We start from the raw sequence: 21,781 nt of genomic DNA on the forward strand, positions 1-21,781 counted from the left end.
TTCTTACCTGGAGAATCCCAGGGACAGGGGAGCCTGGTGGGCTGCCGTCTATGGGGTCGCACAGAGTCGGACACGACTGAAGTGACTTAGCAGCAGCAGCAGCAGCAGCAAAACACCACTTCCTGTTTTAGATGTGTAGCGCTAGTAGGATGGAGAAGGCAATGGCACCCCACTCCAGTACTCTTGCCTGGAAAATCCCATGGATGCAGGAGCCTGGTAGGCTGCAGTCCATGGGATCGCTAAGAGTCGGACGTGACTGAGCGACTTCACTTTCACTTTTAACTTTCATGCATTGGAGAAGGAAACGGCAACCCACTGCAGTACTCTTGCCTGGAAAATCCCATGGATGGAGGAGCCTGGAGGGCTGCAGTCCGTGGGGTCGCTAAGAGTCAGACACGACTGAGCGACTTCACTTTCACTATGGGGTAAAGATGGTGCCTAACCACCTCCGCATACTCTGAGGTCGAATGGCCCACTATGGGGTAGGAATGGCCACCAGAGGGCACCATGTACTTCAAAATAGTGGAAGCAGTCTATACAGTAGTCACAGGAGAGCCAGGACACTCGGATCAATATCCATATATTGACTCGTAGCTATGGTTGACTCGAGATCCTCCTCCTTGGGCAAGGCTCTACATTCAGAAAGGGAAAGGGAAAATATTAATGGTACAAAAATTGATGACAAAAAAGAAATTTTGCAGGATCCAGACAGGGACGATTTGCACCTTCCCCCATAATGGATGACCCACTGCCGTCCAATTCTCCATCTGGACCGGAGGCCACCTTGCCCAATCCAGGGCCTGCTGGGGCTCCCGCAGCTGCCCTCCCACCAGCTCCCCCAGAGATCATAGAGCTGCCATCTTGGCAAGCTCCAATCCCAGCAAAGGAGCTTCTAGTCAACACCCACAGGATTCAGCCCCAGAGAACCTCCTAAACTATACCCACCTCTCCCAGTGAGTACTGACAGGGAAGGGGGAAGGAAACACTGGAGGCTGCACTCCGCCAAGGAGCAAGGGGAAAGGGCTCCACTACAAATGCCCCTCAGAGAGCTTCAGCAGCCCCAGTTCAGGGAGCAGACGGACATTACCACCAACCTCCTGTAGCTTGTCATTACCAACCGTTTTCCTCTATGGACATATTAAATTGGCAGAAACACACTCCACCGTACTCGGAGGAGCCACATGGCATAATCAGGCTGATGGAGACTATTTTTCCAACCCACTGTCCTACATGAGATGGCATAATTCAGTTGCTACTCTCCCTCTTCAGCACTGAAGAAAGACACAGGATCCATACTGAGACTAGAAAATTGCTATGAGAAATGGTCCCTGAGGGTATCATGAACCCACAGTGGTGGGCAGAATTAGCCACCCCTGATGAAAGGCCTGATTAGGACTATAACATAGAGGGAAGGAAGGGGTGGCTATTTTGCAATGTCTCAAGAGAGGGGCCCGAAAGCTTGTTAATATGGCAAAACCTAACCGAAGTAGTCCAAAAGGAAACTGAAAACACCTACTGAGTTTTATGAAACACTATGCAAGACCTGTAGACTTTCAGTTTAGTTCAGTTCACTTGCTCAGTCATGTCCAACTCTTTGCGACCCCATGGATTGCAGCACGCCAGGCCTCCCTGTCCATCACCAACTCACGCAGTTTACCCAAACTCATGTCCATTGAGTCAGTGATGCCATCCAACCATCTTATCCTCTGTCATCCCCTTCTCCTCCTGCCTTCAATCTTTCCCAGCATCAGGATCTTTTCAAATGAGTCAGCTCTTCGCATCACGTGGCCAAAATATTGGAGCTTCAGCTTCAACATCAGTCCTTCCAATGAACACTGAGGACTGATCTCCTTTAGGATGGACTGGTTAGATCTCCTTGCAGTTCAAGGTACTCTCAAAGAGTCTTCTAAAACACCATACTTCAAAAGCATCAATTCTTCGGAGCTCAGCTTTATTCACAGTCCAACTCTCACATCCATACATGACTACTGGAAAAACCATAGACTTGACTAGACGGACCTTTGTTGGAAAAGTAATGTCTCTGCTTTTGAACATGCTGTCTAGGTTGGTCATAACTTTCTTGCCAAGGAGTAAGTGTCTTTTAATTTCATGGCTGCAGTCACCATCAGCAGTGATTTTGGAGCCCCCAAAAATAAAGTCAGCCAATGTTTCCACTGTTTACCTTTCTATTTGCATGAAGTGATAGGACCAGATGCCATGGTCTTAGTTTTCTGAATGTTGAGATTTAAGCCAATTTTTTCACTCTCCTCTTTCACTTTCATCAAAAGGCTCTTTAGTTCTTCACTTTCTGCCATAAAGGTGGTGTCATCTGCATATCTGAGGTTATTTATATTTCTCTCAGCAATTTTGATTCCAGCTTGTGCTTCATCCAGCCCAGCATTTCTCATGATGTACTCTGCATAGAAGTTAAATAAGCAGGGTGACAATATACAGCCTTGACATATTCCTTTTCCTATTTGGAACCAGTCCACTGTTCCATGTCTATTTCTAACTGTTGCTTCCTAACCTGCATACAGATTTCTCAAGAGGCAGGTCAGGTGGTCTGGTATTCCCATCTCTTGAAGAATTTCCCACAGTTTATTGTGATCCACACAAAGGCTTTGGCATAGTCAATAAAGCAGAAATAGATGCTCTTCTGGAACTCTCTTGTTTTTTCCATGATCCAGCGGATGTTGGCAATTTGATCTCTGGTTCCTCTGCCTTTTCTAAAACCAGCTTGAACATCTGGAAGTTTACGATTCACGTATTGCTGAAGCCTGGCTTGCAGAATTTTGAGCATTACTTTACTAGCGTGTGAGATGAGTGCAATTGTGCAGTAGTTTGAGCATTCTTTGGCATTGCCTTTCTTTGGGATTGGAATGAAAACTGACCTTTTCCAGTCCTGTGGCCACTGCTGAGTTTTCCAAATTTGCTGGCATATTGAGTGCAGCACTTTCCCAGCATCATCTTTCAGGATTTGAAATAGCTCAACTGGAATTCCATCCCCTATGTAGTCAATCACTTTTGTAATCTTTACGGCACCTATTGATGTAAACTACAATGTATAACCAGCTGACCTTTTAAATTATGAATCATGACTGTAACATGATTGTATCTCTCTTTAACATTTCCCAGGCTAGGCTTAAGGAATTTGGGGATGTGGGTTTGAGCATGTACACTTAAGGTATATAAGATTTTCACAAAAGTCGGTCGAGGTCCCTGGCTAAAGAGGAAATCTGTCTCGGACCCACTGGTGTAATAAACTGCACTCCACTATCCATGTTGTCCTTCTGAGTGAGTTTGCTTCTCGGAGTGTTTGGCTACAACACAGCATTTGTATCTCAAGCCTACCCTGATATCAGACAAACTCCAAAAGGCAAATGGAGTATTAGCCATGACCAGCTCACAAATAATTGAGATTGCTGATAAGGTATTCAGAAACAGAGATGTGGAGGCAGAAAAGGAGGCTGATAAAGAACAGAGAGAAGGTAACAAGAGAGCCGACCAGAGGACCATGGTACTGGCCACAGCCTTGGGAAGACCCCTCCCTGGGCCTTCCCCCAAACCTCCACCCTCTCTAAATTGGGGTTGTTCTCCTGGCAAGCCTCCTGCAAGGAAGCCCAGGACAGCCCTGCAACCAAACCAATGTGCCTGATGCTAGGGCTTTGGTCACTGGAAAAATTAATGCCCCCAGAATAACAGAGGAAACGAACTGGTATCGGCTGTTATAGGGCTGGCTAGACTAGAGACTGAATAGGGGTGCCAGGGCTCAAAGACACAAGGTCCCTTATGAAGAACCCGTGGTAAAACTAAAAGTGGGGGACCAAATTATTGACTTTATGGTGGATACTGGAGCAGAAATGTCAGTGGTGACCAAACTGGTGGCACCCCTCTCAGAAAAGGCCAATGCTATAGAAGAGGTAACTGGGGAAAAGCTGATCAGATCATTTAAATGTTTACCCTGGAAATGCCAGATGGGGGGACATCAAGTGACTCATGAATTCCTGAATGCCCAGTACCTCTGCTGGGAGAGACTTGTTGTCTAAATTGGGGGTACAAGTGACCTTTTCCCCCCAAGACAGGCCCACTCTCCGGGTGGGCTCAACCACCTATTTACTCTCCCTCTCAAAAACCCCTAAAGATGAATGGAGGTTGTATGACCCTCTGGAAGGGAAACCAGATGGGCTAAACAATCATGAGAGAGAGAGCTGATCTGACAATTCCCTGAGGTTTGGGCAGAATATACCCCGCCCCACCCCCCGCCCTGGCGGGGCTCACCCAATATCAAGTTCCGGTGGTAGGAGAATTCAAACCCAATGCCATATCAGTCAGGAAACGTCAGTACCTGCTACCTCTGGAGGCCCGAGTTGGCATCTTGCCACATATTAATAAGCTATGACAGGCGGGCATCCTGATTGAATGCCAGTCAGCCTGGAACACACCAATCCTACCTGTAAAGAAGGAAGGGGTCTAGATTACAAGCCTGTGCAGGACCTCAGACTGGTCAAACAAGCAGCTGTAACCCTATACCCCACTGTTTCTAACCCCTATAACTTGCTCAGCCTCCTCTCACCTAGTGCTAAGATCTATACTTGCCTGGATCTAAAAGACGCATTTTTTTTTTTTTTTTTGGATCTGCATTGCTCCAGTATCTCAGCCCATTTTTGCCTTTGAATGGGAAGATCTAGCAGGGGGCACCAAATGACTATTTACTTGGACTCGCCTCCTGCAAGGATTTAAGAATTCTCCAACCATTTTCGGGGAAGCCTTGGCTTCCAACCTGGACTCATTTCACCCAGAAAGGTTTAGATGCTGGCTATAATAGTATGCAGACGACCTGCTGTTGGTTGCAGAGAATAAACAGGCCACCCCGCAATGGCGGGGGAAACCAACTGGCAGATAGAGCCGCAAAACAAGTGGCTGAGGAATTTGTAGGTGCTGGGGGTGGGACTGTTAAGATTCTTGTGCCCTCGAGAATGCCAATGCCGGAGTTAACTTCAACTCTCCCACAGTATACCCTGCCCCAAGACCAGCTGGCTGAAACAGAAAGGGCCACCAAAAATGAAAAGAGTTTGTGGGAACTGCTGGATCACAGGCTGCTAGTTCCCGAGGCATTAGCCCCTTCATTAGTGTCTCAGGTACACCAGACTACCCACTTGGGATGTGACAAAATGTAAAAATTAATTTGGAAATATTTCTTAATACCACGGCTTTCTTCCCTGTGTAAAATGGAATCCCAGAACTGTTCTGCTTGCTCAGAGGTCAATGCTGCCCCGGACATAAGCAGAAATCTCCAGGAATACAGTTAAAGGACACTGTGACCTTTGAACATTTAGAAGTGGGCTTTACTGAGATGAAACCCTGCCAACATGATTGTTATTTACTGGTCATGGTATGTACCTTCTCAGGATGGGTGGAGGCCTTCCCCACCTGAACTGAAAAAGCAAATGAAGTGGCTTGCTGTCTGCCTCAGGAAATAATCCCCAGATTCACGTTCCCACCAAGTATATGATCAGACAATGGCCCTGCTTTCACAGCTGATTTAATTCAACCGGTATATAAAGCTCTAAATGTCAAATGGAAATTACATACAGCATATAAGCCCAAGTTCCAGAATGGTGCAAAGAACTAACTGAACCCTTAAAGAAACACTTTCAAAATGGATTATAAAGACTGATTATTCATGGATGGACTTACTTCCAGTGGCCTTGCTCAAATTAAGAGTGACCCCGCATTCCCATGGTTATTCTCCTTATGAAACTGTCTATGGGAAACACACTCCCATAGTAAGACAGGTATTAGCAAATTTGCCACAGGTAAGAGGGGATGGGATTTCACAGCAAATGGAACAATTAAGTAAGGTAATAAACCAGGTAACTAAGTTTGTCCAAGAAAGGGTGCCATTCCCCCTTGGGGAACAGATTCATGAATTTGTGCCCAGTGATCAAGTGTGGGTCAAGGACTAGAAGTATGATTCCTTGGCCCCACACTGGAAGGGTCCATACACTGTTGTTCTAACTACACCTATAGCAGTTAAAATCGCAGGTGTCACTCCCTGGATCCATCACACAAGGGTGAAGAGGACATACCACGCAGACCTGGAGGATGCTGAGTGGACTGCACAGAAGGACCCCACTGATCCCCATGAAACCAAGATCATCTTAAAAATAAAAAAGTAAAAATGAAGCTCTGCAATCAACTCCTGCTACATGGACTTTCCTGTATCATCTTGGGACTAACCATAATTTCAACACAAAACATTTTTATCTCATGGCACATTCCTATGCGAACTTCCATAACACTTCTAACTGTTGGGTTTGTGGGGCAATGCCTTTGTCAGTAATAGATAGATTCCCTTGGTGGGTGTCTCCCCTCCATAGAGAGGACTTTAGCCCCCTCTGTTCCTTTTTGAGACAACAAAGAAACAACAATCTCTTTGGTAACTCACCATCTGTCACTTCTTTCTTGGTATAAACTGAAATCTAATCAGATTGATCAAGGCCATGGGGTGACATCTGAAGTAAATGCAAGCTTTACAGAAGTGACAAAAGCCTATAGTTTTTACTTAAAAAAATAGTAAAGATAAGAACTCTATGGCCAATAAAAGGGGCCAATCCATCAGGTACTTTGAACAATTTTACCAGATATGGGGTGAATATTTTTGGATGACTCCAGAAAAAGCCCAGCCTATTGTCCCTATCCCTATCTGCTGGGAACAAAGGGAGCAAAAGATTGGATTTGGTGACTATCCCATAGATCCAAAAGAATTGAAATACATGGGATACTTATCTTCTGAGCAATGTAACCAAATATTAGAGGTCACCTATTGCCAAGATTTACCAGCTCGCTGGCCTGGCTCAGACTGGAAAAACAACCCTGGGATCCGATGGGTGGCCCCTAACAACATTCAATGGCTGTGCGGGTCAAATTTATGGTCTTGGCTTCCAGTTGGTTGGGTCGGCCGCTGCACTTTAGGATTTGCCTTTGCTCATGGAAGTATTAAGCCATCCTTATAACAAGCCCCAGTAAATTTGCTGTATTTACATGTGTGGTGGGCAAGGTATGTATTTCAATGGTATGATTATCTAGCTGCCTTGTTCATACCATCTATAGGAACAACAGATATTATAATTAAAGTAGAAGCTCTAACTAACTTCAAGAAACAGGCCCTCCTGGACAACACAAAGGCTATCCAAGCTTTAAATGAAGAACAAATACAAATAAGAAGGGAAGTGATTCAAAATTGGATGGCTTTAGACATACTTACCGGAGAAGGCAATGGCACCCCACTCCAGTACTCTTGCCTGGAAAACCCCATGGATGGAGGAGCCTGGTAGGCTGCAGTCCAAGGGGTCGCTGAGAGTCAGACACGACTGAGCGACTTCACTTTCACTTTTCACTTTCATGCATTGGAGAAGGAAATGGCAACCCACTCCAGTGATCTTGCCTGAAGAATCCCAGGGACGGGGGAGCCTGGTGGGCTGACGTCTATGGGGTCGCACAGAGTCGGACACGACTGAAGCGACTTAGCAGCAGACATACTTACAGCCACCCAAGGAGGGACCTGTGCTATAATTAAAATTGAATGTTGTGTGTATATTCCTGATTTATCTGGCAATGTATCAGCTGCTCTAGATAACATGAAAAAACAGGTAAAATCTATGTTTAATGATAACCCTCCTTTTTGGACTTCTGTTTGGCCATGGATAAAGGGCAATTGGTGGAAGGCTATGTTAATCTTGTTGTAGTTGCTCTGTTAATTTTGTTATGTGGACCTTGTATTCTCCAGTATATTGTCTGGTTGGTGTCGCTGAGATTGGCTGCATTCACCCAAATATATGCCAAAAGAGCTAATGTACAATACATCCCTACGAGTGATGCTCATACTAGAAGTTGAGAGCATCAAGAAGGGGGAATGAAAAAGCAAAAGAGCAGGTTGCCCTGACTGGATAAAAACCAGGCCAAGCAGACCCTGTAGCTAGACCTCCTGGAGCCAGAAGGAATGCAACATCCACCACGTAATCTTAATAATACTTATTGATGTAGACCAAATTGTATGTCCAGATAGCTTTAGAATGTAAATTCATGGCTGTAACCTGACTGTATCTCTTACTAACATTGTCCAGAGTGGACTTTGGAGAATCTGAGGATGTGGGCTTGGACATGTACACTTTGGGTATAAAAGGTTGTCACAAAAATCAGTTGGGGTCCTTGGCTAAGGAGGAAACTCTGTCTCGGACCCACTGGTGTAATAAACTGCACTTCAGGGGACTTCCCTGGTGGTCCTGTGGCTAAGCCCCCAAGCTCCCAATGCAGGGGGTCTGGGTTCAATCCCTGGTCAGGGAACTAGATTCCACATTCCACAACGAAGAGTTCACATGCTGTAACTAAAGATCCCACATGCCGCAATTATAAGATCCTGAGTGCTGCAACTAAGAGCTGGGGCAGCCAAAATTAATGAAGTTAAAAAAAATAAATAAATACATAAACTGCACTCCACTATCCACACTGTCCTTCTGACTGAGTTTTCTTTTTGGAATGTTTGGCTATAACACCTTGACCAAATCCCTTTTCAGCAACTTCCCTATGTTTCTCCTACTATCCAAATTTGTCCATGTTTATTCTTTACTTCCTCATCCTTTATCATTAAACTCATCCCAATCTACCACCCATCCTCAATATACCATTCAGTATTTACACCTAGTTCAGTTCAATTCAGTCGCTCAGTTGTGTCCGACTCTTTGCGACCCCATGAATCGCAGCACGCCAGGCCTCCCTGTCCATCACCAACTCCTGGAGTTCACTCAAACTCATGTCCATCGAGTCGGTGATGCCATCCAACCATCTCATCCTCTGTCATCCCCTTTTCCTCCTGCCCTCAATCCCTCCCAGCATCAGGGTCTTTTCCAATGAGTCAACTCTTCAAGGTGGCCAAAGTATTGGAGTTTCAGCTTCAGCATCAGTCCTTCCAATGAACACCCAGGACTAATCTCCTTTAGGATGGACTGGTTGGATCTCCTTGCAGTCCAAGGGACTCTCAAGAGTCTTCTCCAACACCACAGTTCAAAAGCATCAATTCTTTGGTGCTCAGCTTTCTTCACAGTCCAACTCTCACATCCATACATGACCACTGGAAAAACCATAGCCTTGACTAGACAGACATTTGTTGGCAAAGTAATGTCTCTGCTTTTCAATATACTATCTAGGTTGGTCATAACTTTCCTTCCAAGGAGTAAGCGTCCTTTAATTTCATGGCTGCAATCACCATCTGCAGTGATTTTGGAGCCCCCAAAAATAAAGTCTGACATTGTTTCCACTGTTTCCCCATCTATTTCCCATGAAGTGATGGGACCAGATGCCATGATCTTAGTTTAACCTCATAGTAGCATTTAAACAACTGATTTTACCTTCCTTCTTCAAACACTAATTTGTTCTGGTTTAGTAAAATTCTAGTTTTACTTACTTTAGATATAGGTCTCCTTGGTCAGTGGTAGACATTCTCTTTTCACACTATCCATTTTCCCTGTGCAATTTTAGTAACCTCCACAAAACCCATTACCCAGTCTATCTCCTGATGTTGCTAAAATTGTATCTCCATCCTAGACATCTCCTCAGGTCCAGATCAACATATAAGCCTGCTCATCTAATGTCTCATATAACATGAGTAAGACAAATTGTAACTACTGCTTTTTACTTCCATCATAAGTTCCTCTTTCTGTATTTTGTTTCTTAATAAATTAGAGCTACTCTGGTCAGTATCTGTAACACCAAGTAGCAAATCTCAAGGGTTCACTCAGCATTTAAAATCAGTAACTTCCCCTTTACTTGAAGACTCACTGGTTTTCTCATGCTGAAATGTTGGGATTTCCTTCCTGCTTCTCTGACACCTGCTTTCAATGACCTCAGCTCCATCCACTCTACACTAAGCCCAAAAGTTCTATCAACATATCATTTCCATTCCTCCCTTTTCTATGGTATTATCCAAATTTGTACAGTCAGCATAAAATATTTAACTACAAACCTTGTGACCTTTGTCTTTAAAAAAAAAAAAAAAAGACAGTAAGATTACTGTATTGACTCTATTCCAATAAGCTTATTTTTCTCATATAAAAATATGCCCAAATATAGGCAGTGTAGTGCTGGTACAACCATTTGAAGATATCTTTGTGAAACCAGGATCTCTCTGACATCATCCTTATTTAGGCCATGCTTGTCATCCTCCTGGTCACAAGATGACTCATTCAGCTTTATGAGTGCAATATCCAAAGGGAAGATAGAATGACAAAGTGCAAAAGGCAAAGAGAAAACACTAGATAGATCTGTCCCCAGTAATACTGTCTATATTTGATTCATCAGGAATGAGGGGAATGGCTCCGCATGGCAGCAAAGCTGCTGAAAAGAGTTCTATAATTAGACGTGTTGATATAAGCTAAAATAGGATTGCCAGTAGGGAGGGATGAAGTGAATATTCATTTGGCTACTAGCAGTATCTGTCACACCAGGCCAGAAAGCAACTCTCAAGAAAATGCTAGTAAAGTAGTATCATATAGTTCAGATACTTTGAACTTAATACAATTAACTTAAAAAATCAATAAGGTAACTGCAAACATATTAAAAATACATGATTTTAAACACTCATGGATCAAAAAAGACTTAATGTCATAGTGGATATTAGACAACACTTAGATTTAAAACAAAACAAATTATCATAGACCAAAATGTGTTATATAGCTAAAGGTGTGTTTATAGGACTATTGATAGCCTCAAATGCTTATTTTAGAGAACAAACACTGAAACAATGGCCATGAAATCCACCTTAAGACAATGAAAAAGGCAGCCTCACATTCTTAACTGTTACAGGGTTTCTCTTCCAGTGTGAATTCTCTTATGTATAATAAGTGAAGAACTCTGACTGAAGGTTTTTCCACATTGAATACATTCATAGGGTTTCTCTCCAGTGTGAGTTCTCACATGTCTTCTAAGAGAAGAAGAAACACTGAAGGTTTTCCTACATTCCTTACATTCATAGGGTTTCTCCCCTGTATGAGTTCTCACATGCATTTTAAGAGATGAGAGACCACTAAAAACCTTCCCACAGCCAGTGCATTCATAAAGATTCTCTCCAGTGTGTATTTTCTTGTGAACTTTAAGGTGAGAGCTTGTGTTGAAGGCTTTTCCACAGTCATCACATTCATAGCGTTTCTCCCCACTGTGTATTCTCTTGTGCACTATAAGGTAAGAACTTGTGCCAAAGGATTTTCCACAATGATTACACTCATAAGGTTTCTCTCCAGTGTGAGTTCTCACATGAACCTTAAGAGATGTTTTTTGACTGAAAGCTTTTCCACACTGATTACATTCATAAGGTTTCTCACCAGTGTGAGTTCTTACATGTCTCCTTAGGGTTGAGGAATCATTGAAGACTTTCCCACATTCTTTACATTCATATTGTTTCTCACTCATGTGACTTCCCTTGTGCAAAATAAGATTAGAAATCCTTTTGAAAGTTTTTCCACACTGATTACATTCATGTTTCTCGTCAGTAGGAGTTTGCTCCTGTTGCTCAAGGGATGAATGATGACAAAAGATTTTGTTTTTATTACATTCATAGGAATTCTCCACCATGAGAAAATTGTTGCATATAGGAAGCATATTATTATGTTTGAAGTGTGTATCACATTTGCAATATGTGTACACTCTCTGTGCTATTTGAGTTCTTTCAAGATGCCACAGAGTTCTGTCAAATTCATGACTTTCACAGAGCCTCTCACTTACAGAGATATTTTCAAAATTGTTTAGGATTGGATTATGCTTCAAACACTCAATATTTAAGTAACATTTATGGCAATGTTTACTGGTAGAAACTCTCCTTGAAAAAACAAGTGTTGATCTAAGTTTAGAGTTTTCCTCTAATTCATGATAGTCAAACAATCTCTCCTGAGATGTTGTCTTCTTTTGAGTAAATGTCACTTGCCTCAAAATTCCCTCTGGGATGTTATGTTGTTTTCTGATTCTACCACATTCCCAGTCTTCTTTTAATGTAGAAGACCAATCATCCATTGTGAATCTTATTATTTTCATGCCACCAGATGATTTTTCACCCAAAATATTCTGATTATAAGTTGACTCTTTGGTTTTGAATTGAATCTCCCAGTCTGGACAGGTGCCTTGGCGAATTCTGCTTTTCACAGTTCTTATGTCTTCTTGACCCGACAGGGAGATCACAGGCTTGCATAATTGATATTCCACTAAGGTGAGATTTATATAGTTTTCCAACATCACATCTCTGTACATACTTCTCTGAGCAGAGTCCAGCATCATCCACTCCTCCTGGGTGAACTCCACAGCCACATCTTTAAAAGACATTGGTCCCTGTAACCAAGTTGCTGGGAATCCTGGCACTATCCTTTCCCCCTTAGTATTTCTCATATAGAAACAGGCAGAGTCCTGTGCAGGCAGAGCCCATATTGAGGATAGGTCAGTGGCCGCCATCTTGAGCGTTTGAATGTGACATCCACCTGTACAACAGGGCTGAGAGATCTGGATACTTTTTTTTGTTTCTCTGGTCCAATCAGGTCAGGAATGCATTTCACTGGGTGTCCTCCCTGTAGCCAAAGAGGCAGGTTCGGGTAAAAGAAGAAAGGTAAAAACAGGGTTCCATGGGAGGCAAGGTAAAAAAAACAAACAATTGTAGACCCTCCCCTGTACCTTCCAGCAAGGTCTCATCAATTTAAAACATTTATTGGGATTTGTATTGATATGCAACATAGTCATCTTTGGCCCCCTTCTAGAACTACTGCCTTGGTTATTTATACTGGCTTCTCCTGTAGACTACTACTGAGCTCTGGGTAGAAAAACAAGATTTTTAAAAATTGAAGTCAAAGAGAATCAGTTTAAAAAAGGCACATTTTCTTGAATTTCATGCATACCTTACTACTTTTTCAGTTCACTTTTTAAAATAAAAAATAATTTTCCTGCTAATCACAACTGTTTTAGGTAAATTTATTTATTGTATATGTAACTAGGTATTTACCTAAACAACCTCACATGTAATTAATAGGACTAATGATTTGGCTGCTACCCTACTTAGAATTTTATTGGAGTTGTTAAAGGTAAACGTGACTTTGAAACAAATGTTCATTTGATTACCTTCAATTTAATCTCTGTCCCCAAAGTCCATATTTCCTTATGATAATTCATTCTATCTAAAACTTGAATGGGATTAACAAAGAGGCATGAACTATGTTCTAAGTTTTGAGACTGAGGCCTTTAAATTTCAGATGGTACAATACTTCCTGAATAATTTTTATAATATAAATATTGAAACAACTGACACATTGTGTGAATAGAAATGAGGAATGCTTGGAAACTTTAAGGATCACAACAAATCATGCAATAATATATTACGCTAATATTTTTACAAATCTCACTTTTTTAAGGTTAGTTGATAACTTTCAAATATAAGACTTCTATCTCAGTATTATACTCTAATAGAGTTCAAGTTTAATGGACAAAATTAGAGAACTCACATTTTTATTTAGACAAAGATCTTCAACAGGTAGATTTTATGTACCTAATCCAGAAGTGTACATAAGACTGTCATTTTAATGTAAATCATATAGAAATATACATCTGATTTGTTCCTTGCAGGTATCCTGAGTATCCAGAACACTCCCCATCATACATGCCCAGAACTGACTCAATTAACAACTACAAACTGAAATTAATCACTACCATTTAAAATTGAAACAGAAGTCCAGTATCTATCCCAAAAGATTTTGAGCCCAAAACTTTCAAGGGAAAAATCATTTTACCAAATAGAAGAAAAAAATCTGTGCTTCTCGAATTACTCATGAGACTAGTAAAATCTTGCAAGGATAGTACAAAAAAAGATTAAAGTGCAATCTTAATTATGAACATTGAAAAAGTTCTAAGTAAAATATTAGTTAATTGAATATGGCAGTGTATTAAAGTAATAATACAATGTCACATTCAAGCAGGGTTTAACCAGGAATGCAGGAATGGCTGAAAAGCAGAAAAACTATTATTGTTATTATAATGTCAGGTTATAATGAACACTCTTGTATCCATCACTCTTGTTTTGAAGCAGATCTGTCTGGGAATGATGTATTACTCATAAATATTTCAGAATTTATCTCTGAAATTAAAAACTCCTAACCAAGATATTATTATCACACCTATAAAACTAGTAATAATTCCTTAATGTCAAATACACCAGGCAGTCTTAAAAATTTTCTGTTACCTCATAAATGTTTAACTCCACTCCCACCTTGTTTCTTTGACTCATGGTTGAAATAACGTTCATACAATCTTACATTCTTTAATTTAAAGTTTGCCACAGAGAAACGATATCTCATTACTGTGATACAGCTCAGTAACAGATTAAGGTGTGCGGACAAAGGATGTCACAACAAAGGATGTTGTGGCTTTCAAGCCATCCAGCCACTACAGCCACCCTAGACTATGTATCCTGAGGGGATTCAGCATGGAGAAACACAGGATACTGACCCTAGATAGATAAGGCGCATAGCAAAGGAATAATTACAATAAACTCGGACTCTTGCATCTTCCCATACACAAAAAGTGCTAAATTCATTAACCTGAGATATCTAGTTTTCTTTAATTAACAGTATTTTTTTGATGTTCCGACTACCAGTTCTTTCTTATAAAAACTCCTATATATCCTGGCTCCTCCCTTCTCTTTGGAGCAATCTCTCAAAGCTATTAAGAAAATTCACAGAATAAAATATAATTCTCAACTTTCAGGTTGTGTATTTTTTTTCAGTTAACAGTTCTGGCAACCAACTAAGGGACCCAGAGTTGACTTCTCTCCTTCACATGAACTCTACAATGAGCCAGAGTCTTAGTACAGGCCTCCTGTGCCCATCTGCCTCTTCAAAGAGTTCAAATGAATATGGTGAATCTCTCTTGCTTCTCCTGGTTCTCCCAACTACTTGCTGATGATACCGCATTTTATTTGAGGGTGTACAACAGGTACTTGGCTCACCAGGTGAAAGATACTAGGGGCGCTTGGTTGACAGACACTATAAAAAAGTTACCACTGCCACCACCCTACTTCACATACACAGTTGGAAGATCCTGGGGGACCCAGGATGAAAGACAGCAGGATTTGTTCAATTGAAAGACACTTTAAAAACTAAGAAAGACACTGAGTAATCTGGGCTGAGTGGTTAGGTAGGAGGTTGACCTGATGTTTTTCCTCAAAAGGCTACCTTAGCAAGAATTTGTCAGAATAAAAGTGAAAACATTACAATAGCTTTCAGCTCTGAAGAAGGGACATCTCAGGGCCAGCAATGGCTTTCTCAGGCAACTGAGAAACTTGCAGGAATGCTAAAGGCAAATCTTCATAGTGTCCAGCTATCCCTATAGGGAAATCCATTCAAGTTAACTTTAAAAACTTACTCTCCTGGGGACAGAAATAAGAACTAGACACTATGTGATCAAAGCACCATGATGGTCTTCTACTACCAGAGGGATAACTGAAACACATTAGAGGAGCAGAGAAGACTCTAGGGTAAAAACCTAGAGGAATTAAGCTCATAAGCAGCACACTGGTCCACCACATAATTTCACTGGCAAATTTTATCCTCAACAAATTCAATTTTAAAATGGGAAATAGATTCTCTCAGGTAAGCTAGGGGAATCAGAAAGCCAACCTCCAACTAACACCCTAGCTAGATTTATGTACATACAGAGCTCATACTTGCAAGAACCTACCTAATTGGGGATTAAAGGAAATCTCACCCTGAAAATGACTATGATGGGGCCCTTTTTCTGCATACACAGTCAAGTTAGAGAAAGTTAGCTTGATAAAACATCTTTTCAGAATTCTGACCTTAAAGATAAAAGCCCTTCTATGGTGAACCTGCATTTCTCTTTCCTGTGTCTTTGAGACTAAATGTTCTACCTGTTCTTATGTGGTATATGTGTGTGTGACTTGAGAACTTGGTCTCTGCCATCCAAAAGGCACACATATCATGTTCATTTGATGACAAATATCTGTCTGACTGTACCAACTGTTTGGGGCTTTTTGCCATCTTAACCTTCATTGTGTCAGTCTGTACAATGAAGACCTTCACTTTCTTAAACTCTTTTTGGGAGTAAACCTTCTGGGTCTTGCTTAGGTGGCATCCTTTACACTGTCTTGTAGGGAAGCCTCTTGCATCTTATTAGTTTGGGTCACTACTATCATATATTTCATTAATGGCCAGATGATGGAGCCATCAAATGGAAGAAACTTCTAAACTGGTAAATTTTTAGAGAGCTCTCATTATAAACAGTTGTTTTCTTGGTACTTATGGGGGGAAATAAACCACATTAAATGATGGAAAAATTATAAAATTATTTATACGCACACACACACATAAAATAATTAACCTAAGAACTCTTTTAATTTAAAACAAAAAAAAAAAACACCAGTTTGCGAAGTCTTATTTGTGGCCTCTGCTTCCCCTCAATGGATCTTACAGATGCTAATAAAAACAAATTAATGTTAATTAGGTAAGTCAACAGGAAATTTTAAAAAACTGAAGGAAAGTCTACAAACTTTTTCCTAACAAGGGGAAATTTTAAAGTAACTCATCCCCACAAAGATAAATCTCTCAATGGTTATTAAGAAATGGGATAAATAAAAAAGACATTAAGGGAATTAAAACAAAAAGTTTTGATGCAATACTATCTCAGGTTGGATGGGCCAAAGGGACACCCATTGGTCCCCAACATTAAAGGGCCCCAAACAAGTCCACCTTATTTACCCTGAAGCAGGAGATAGATGGCCCTCAGGGCAAACAATTGGAGTTTCATTCTCTGTGGATCCATACTCCAAGATGAAAACAGCAGGACAACTGAGGAGGCTGGGCCTTGGCCAGACAAAAGATAAGTGACCACTTATTTTTCAGTCTTAAAGTCAGGAGGATTCCCCAACTACACAAACACAGAGAAGTTCCTTAGGGGACAAAAACGAGGGGGCGCCATCCCATAGTAAATGATGCTAACTACCCATAGGCCTCTGCTGTAACACCCATCTTGGCTAAGAGATGCATGGGAGGATCCTGAGACATACCAAATATGTACTCCAAATCAGGCAAATCAAAAAGGACTGACCAAAGGAAAATCAGAAGAAATGCCCCATGTAAGTGATTTAAACTGCCCCAAGGGTGCAACTCTCTGAGTCTACCCGTGTGTCTATACACAAGTAATGGATTCTTTTTCCTCCTAATAAACACTTTACTTGTTTCACTACTTTCCATCTTTGTGGCATTTATTTTCTGCAAAGCTGAAACGCCAGGGCCTTGCCACTGACCACTGGTCTAGTCCCTAGCATTCGGTGCTCTCAGTGCCACAACTCAACCTCAATCTCTGTCCAGGAACTGAAGCTGTTGCAGCCCAAGGCCACCGAGACCAAACCAAACACACACACACACACACACACACACACACACACATAAAGGGCTGGAAAAAATTACACTGAGATAGCTGACCAACAATTACTTGGGGCAACAGGCCAATTAACCAAGTTAAAAGATTGACAAAAAAAGGCCTGAGTCCCTTGGTTCAACCCTTTACTAGGGACCCCAGAGCATTTGACATAAAATAGATAAAAGGTCAGGGGATAAAAGAAGGCAAAGCTTCCATGACTCCTTGTAAGACCAAGACTTGTTGATAGGCTTCCTTTACTGTTGGGGACCAATTGGTACTATGTCCCCTGCTTGGTACTTTTATTATAAGACAGCATGTAGATATGCCCCTCAAGAAATCTTAATTAAACTTACTAAAGGAAACCAATAGAGTCATACAATATAAAGTAAAAACTGGGACCAATATTCAGGGGCTGCTGCTGCTGCTGCTAAGTCACTTCAGTCATGTCTGACTCTGTGCGACCCCATAGACAGCAGCCCACGAGGCTCCCGCGTCCCTAGGATTCTCCAGGCAAGAACACTGGAGTGGGCTGCCATTTCCTTCTCCAATGCATGAAAGTGAAAAGTGAAAGTGAAGTCACTCAGTCGTGTCCGACTCTTAGCGACACCACGGACTACAGCCCACCAGGCCCTCCGTCCATGGGATTTTCCAGGCAAGAGTACTGGAGTGGGGTGCCATTGCTAACAAAGTTAATAACAGATTTTGTTCTGGGTCTAATCTGTGCACTCAGAGGGCCTTTATTGAATGCCTTACTCAAGCTTTTGAAGACAGTGAACCCTAAAGTTCTATGAATAGTATACAGAACTCTTAATTTTCAGTTTATTTGGAAATCATCTCACCCCAAATCTGATTCATAGCCCACTTAAAGGTTTATTAAGGACAAATAGAAGTCTTAAAAAATTTTTCCACAAATAATAAAGCCTTAATCATCTAAGCAAGTAAATTTAATTTATTCCCACTGTTAATTATAAACTAAATTTATATTGTAATACCTGATTCAGAACTAAGTTTTTAAAGTGATGCTATGAGATCTCTAGACTGTCTGTTTATATGTGTGTGTACACATTATACATATAGATGTCTCTATCTTCAGAAAATATTATCAAAATTAAACTTATAAAGAGTTCTATTTAACTGGCTTATAAGTAAGCACTTACAAATTAAATATTTCAAAATATAAAAAAAAACTGGTCAGAATGAATTCCAGGCTCACATGATCTAGAGGAAATACTCAATATTAATTAACATTCAGTATTAAAGCTAGCTTATAAGCTTGCTGGTTTATTCAATATAGACAGGTCTTATTTTTATTGTACCTAGGTTTATTGAAGGTCAATATGTTCATGTTATTTCTGTTGCAGATTTGTCAGCAAAAAATTAACTTGGTAGGATGGTATTTTCATAACTTATAAAAGTAAATGAGGTAAGAGTTTTCAAGTGAACTCTTTAGGAATAATTATATATCTAAAATAGTTTCTCCTGATTTTTAGTAACTTGAATTTTTCTAAGTTAAGTTAAATGATGGGAATTCATTAAATAGCCAGGTCATTTCAGGTAAGATAAAACACGTGAACATTAATTGCTTAAACAGGTCTAAATTTACCTCCTTTTGTCTCCTTATGAGACAGAAACTAAAGATGTTTGGGATTTTTAGACACATGTCTTGTAAGACACTGAAGAAAGAAATCAGAAAATACATGCTACTAGGGGTTATGGAAAATTCCAAGTTTGCCAACCAGGAAATGCTGCAATGACAAACAGTTCACAACTGCATGCTGCACGCCCGCTTTCCCTAGAGATTAAGGTTTGAAGGGTTAAAACTGAAATATAATCAATAAATATTAAGGAAAGCATTTTAATGTGCAAGGGGATTAGAAGTTATGTTTTCGGTAAACGAAGGTATGAAGAATAGAAGTGAATTTGTTGGGTAAATAAGGGTGATTTTGTCCTGTAGTTGGTTATTTCTTGATAAAAAAAAATACGGGACAACCTAATGTGGATACAGAAAGTTTTGGAAAGTTCGTAGAAAAGGAGCCCCGAAAAAGTAATTTTGTATATGTCAAATTCTAACTAAAAAGAGTTCTTTTGACCTTTAGCCAACTCTGAGATGCTTCAAAGGAGCCCTGAGACATCTGACAGAAGAATATTAAACTAGGCTTACTTGGTATGTTGAATTACTTGAGAAGCATTGTCGGGTGACTGGAGATAAATCTTAGGTTATATTGTATCGGTAAATGTCATTAATACAGATATTCCAAAACTTATTTGGCATTTCTAAAAATATGGTATGTCCTGGTATAATGTTACCAGTCATAATTCTAGTTATTGAAATGCTTTATGTCACAGAAATATGCAAGTTTCTTGGCAACTGCCTTGTAATTAGACCTTTGACCATGTCATTCTAAGAATACTTTTGTAAACAAAGATAAAACATTTATCTTTTTCTCTCTACCTGATCCTTCCATAATTTGGCTTCTCCAGCTGACTGACTCCAGATGACTTGGCCTATTATGTCAAGATTACAACTAGTTATACTAATCATTGTTTTAATTTGCTCTCTCTCATTTTCAAATTATTTATGCCTTGTGTCTCTGTCTGCTATGGTATTAATGTTACCAGTTGCATTATATTCTGTTTTACAAGACTGTTGTCTCTTGCATTACACATTGTGTTACTAGGCCTCCAACAAAATTAATATCTCAAAACTGTTAATCATATATATAACTCTACACATAATTAATGTAATAGTACAACTCTAAATATGGTTAGAAGCAACAAGGGAAAACGTCTACTGGATCATAATAAACGAGTAATACAAGCAATCCAGAGAATTTCAGACGATCAACAGTGTCTAATCAAAAAAAAAACATAAAGTGAAAAAGTGAAAGTGTTAGTCGCTCGGTCCTGTCCCACTCTTTGCAACCCCATGGACTGTAGCCTGCTAGGCTCCTCTGTCCATGGAATTCTCCAGGCAAGAATATTGGAGTGTGTTGCCATTCCCTTCTCCAGGGGATCTTCCCGACACAGGAATTGAACCTGGGTCTCCTGCATTGCAGGCAGATTCTTTACCATCTGAGCCACCAAGGACCAAACAAAAATCCTCAGCACATCAAATGGCCTATCAACAGAATCTTTTCCTGATTTAGGAATGAGAGCCTTCCCAGCACAGTGGACTAAATTGGTCATGCAGACTTCCCCAATGATCCAGTGATGAAGACTCTGCATTTCCACTTTAGGGGGCACAGGTTCTATGTCTGGTGTAGAAACTAAGATTCCACATGCCACGACATAGTAAAAAAAAAAAAAAAAATTTTCATGAAATGTTATGACCAAGAGGAGGCACTGTGTTACAAGAATGTCATTTGCCATATCAGCAAAGAATGCTGCAGCCTTCAGGTGATCTGGCCACTGCAGATCAGCACCCTGAAGGGATTCAGGATGGAGAAACATAGGATACTGTCCCTGGAGAGTGAAAATCCTTATCAGAGGAATGCTTTCAATAAGCCCAGACTCTTACATCTCCCCATACATAGAAATGTGCTAAAATCATTAACTTGATGTTTGGTTTTCTTTAATGTAATTTTGTTTTATGTTCTAACTACCTGGCTTTTGTCGCAAATCTCCTGTATATCCTGGCTCCCCCCTTACCTCTTGGGAAGGTTCCTCAAAGCTGAGAGGCTGCTCCCTGGCTTAATTGCTCAACAATACACCCCCTAAAAAAAAAACATAATTCTCAACTTTTAGGTTATGCTTTTTTTTTTTTTTTTTTCAACTGACAGGTGTTAAGACAGACTGAAAAAAAGCACCAGAATAAAGTAAGAAGTACAAGCTGGACACCTCTGCTCCTCTCACTCACGGAAGAAAGTCAGACTCTTCCCCAGCGCCTGGCGCTGCTCACCCCAAAACACCCACCCCGAGCCTGAGTCCGTCCCAGGAAACCCGGGCCGCAAGAACGCCGCCCCCTACCCACGGCCGACAGCCTGGAGAACCCGCCAGCCCCTTGTCCCCTCTCCCTACCGCATCTCCTTGACGTCCGTGAGCCTACGCGCTCACCTGTCCTCAGGGTTCACGGCCCTCGGGTCGGAACCACCAGGCCGCGGTGAAAAGGAAGCAGCGAGCACGAGGTGCAGGTAGCCGAACCGATGCTCTCAACCGAGAACAGCAGGGCAGAGGCGCGCGCTCGCCTGGCCGCGGAGCCAGGGCCAGGACTACATTTACCAGGAGCCCCCGCGCCACCCTGCGGAGCGTCTCTGGGTTTTGCGTTCGGATAACGCTTCTCGGCTGGTCGTGAGTGGACGTGGAGCGCGTGCGCGAGGGATTG

General features: G+C 41.2%; 1 protein-coding gene across 2 annotated transcripts; it reads right to left on the reverse strand.

Annotated features, from left to right (window-relative positions):
- Positions 1 to 641: 641 nt before the first annotated feature.
- On the reverse strand, positions 642 to 21,735 carry ZNF891 (zinc finger protein 891). 2 transcript variants are annotated; one of them, XM_070769257.1, is made up of 3 exons: positions 21,514 to 21,735; positions 21,109 to 21,173; positions 642 to 12,605 (listed from the first exon to the last, which is right to left on the reverse strand). In XM_070769257.1, exon 3 carries the CDS (start codon positions 12,490 to 12,492, stop codon positions 10,855 to 10,857), a length of 1,638 nt encoding a protein of 545 aa, XP_070625358.1. In that variant the 5' UTR covers positions 12,493 to 12,605; positions 21,109 to 21,173; positions 21,514 to 21,735; the 3' UTR covers positions 642 to 10,854. The 2 variants fall into 2 exon arrangements, with proteins under 2 accessions (XP_070625358.1, XP_070625359.1); XM_070769258.1 differs by lacking the exon at positions 21,109 to 21,173.
- Between the last annotated feature and the right edge of the window lie 46 nt (positions 21,736 to 21,781).

Source organism: Bos indicus, chromosome 17 (assembly GCF_029378745.1).
Source record: "Bos indicus isolate NIAB-ARS_2022 breed Sahiwal x Tharparkar chromosome 17, NIAB-ARS_B.indTharparkar_mat_pri_1.0, whole genome shotgun sequence".
Classification (NCBI taxonomy): domain Eukaryota; kingdom Metazoa; phylum Chordata; class Mammalia; order Artiodactyla; family Bovidae; genus Bos; species Bos indicus.

Bases quoted from the DNA above. Each gene is read 5' to 3' on its own strand.
- ZNF891 (XM_070769258.1), bottom strand. From the start codon at position 12,492: ATGGCGGCCACTGACCTATCCTCAATATGGGCTCTGCCTGCACAGGAC.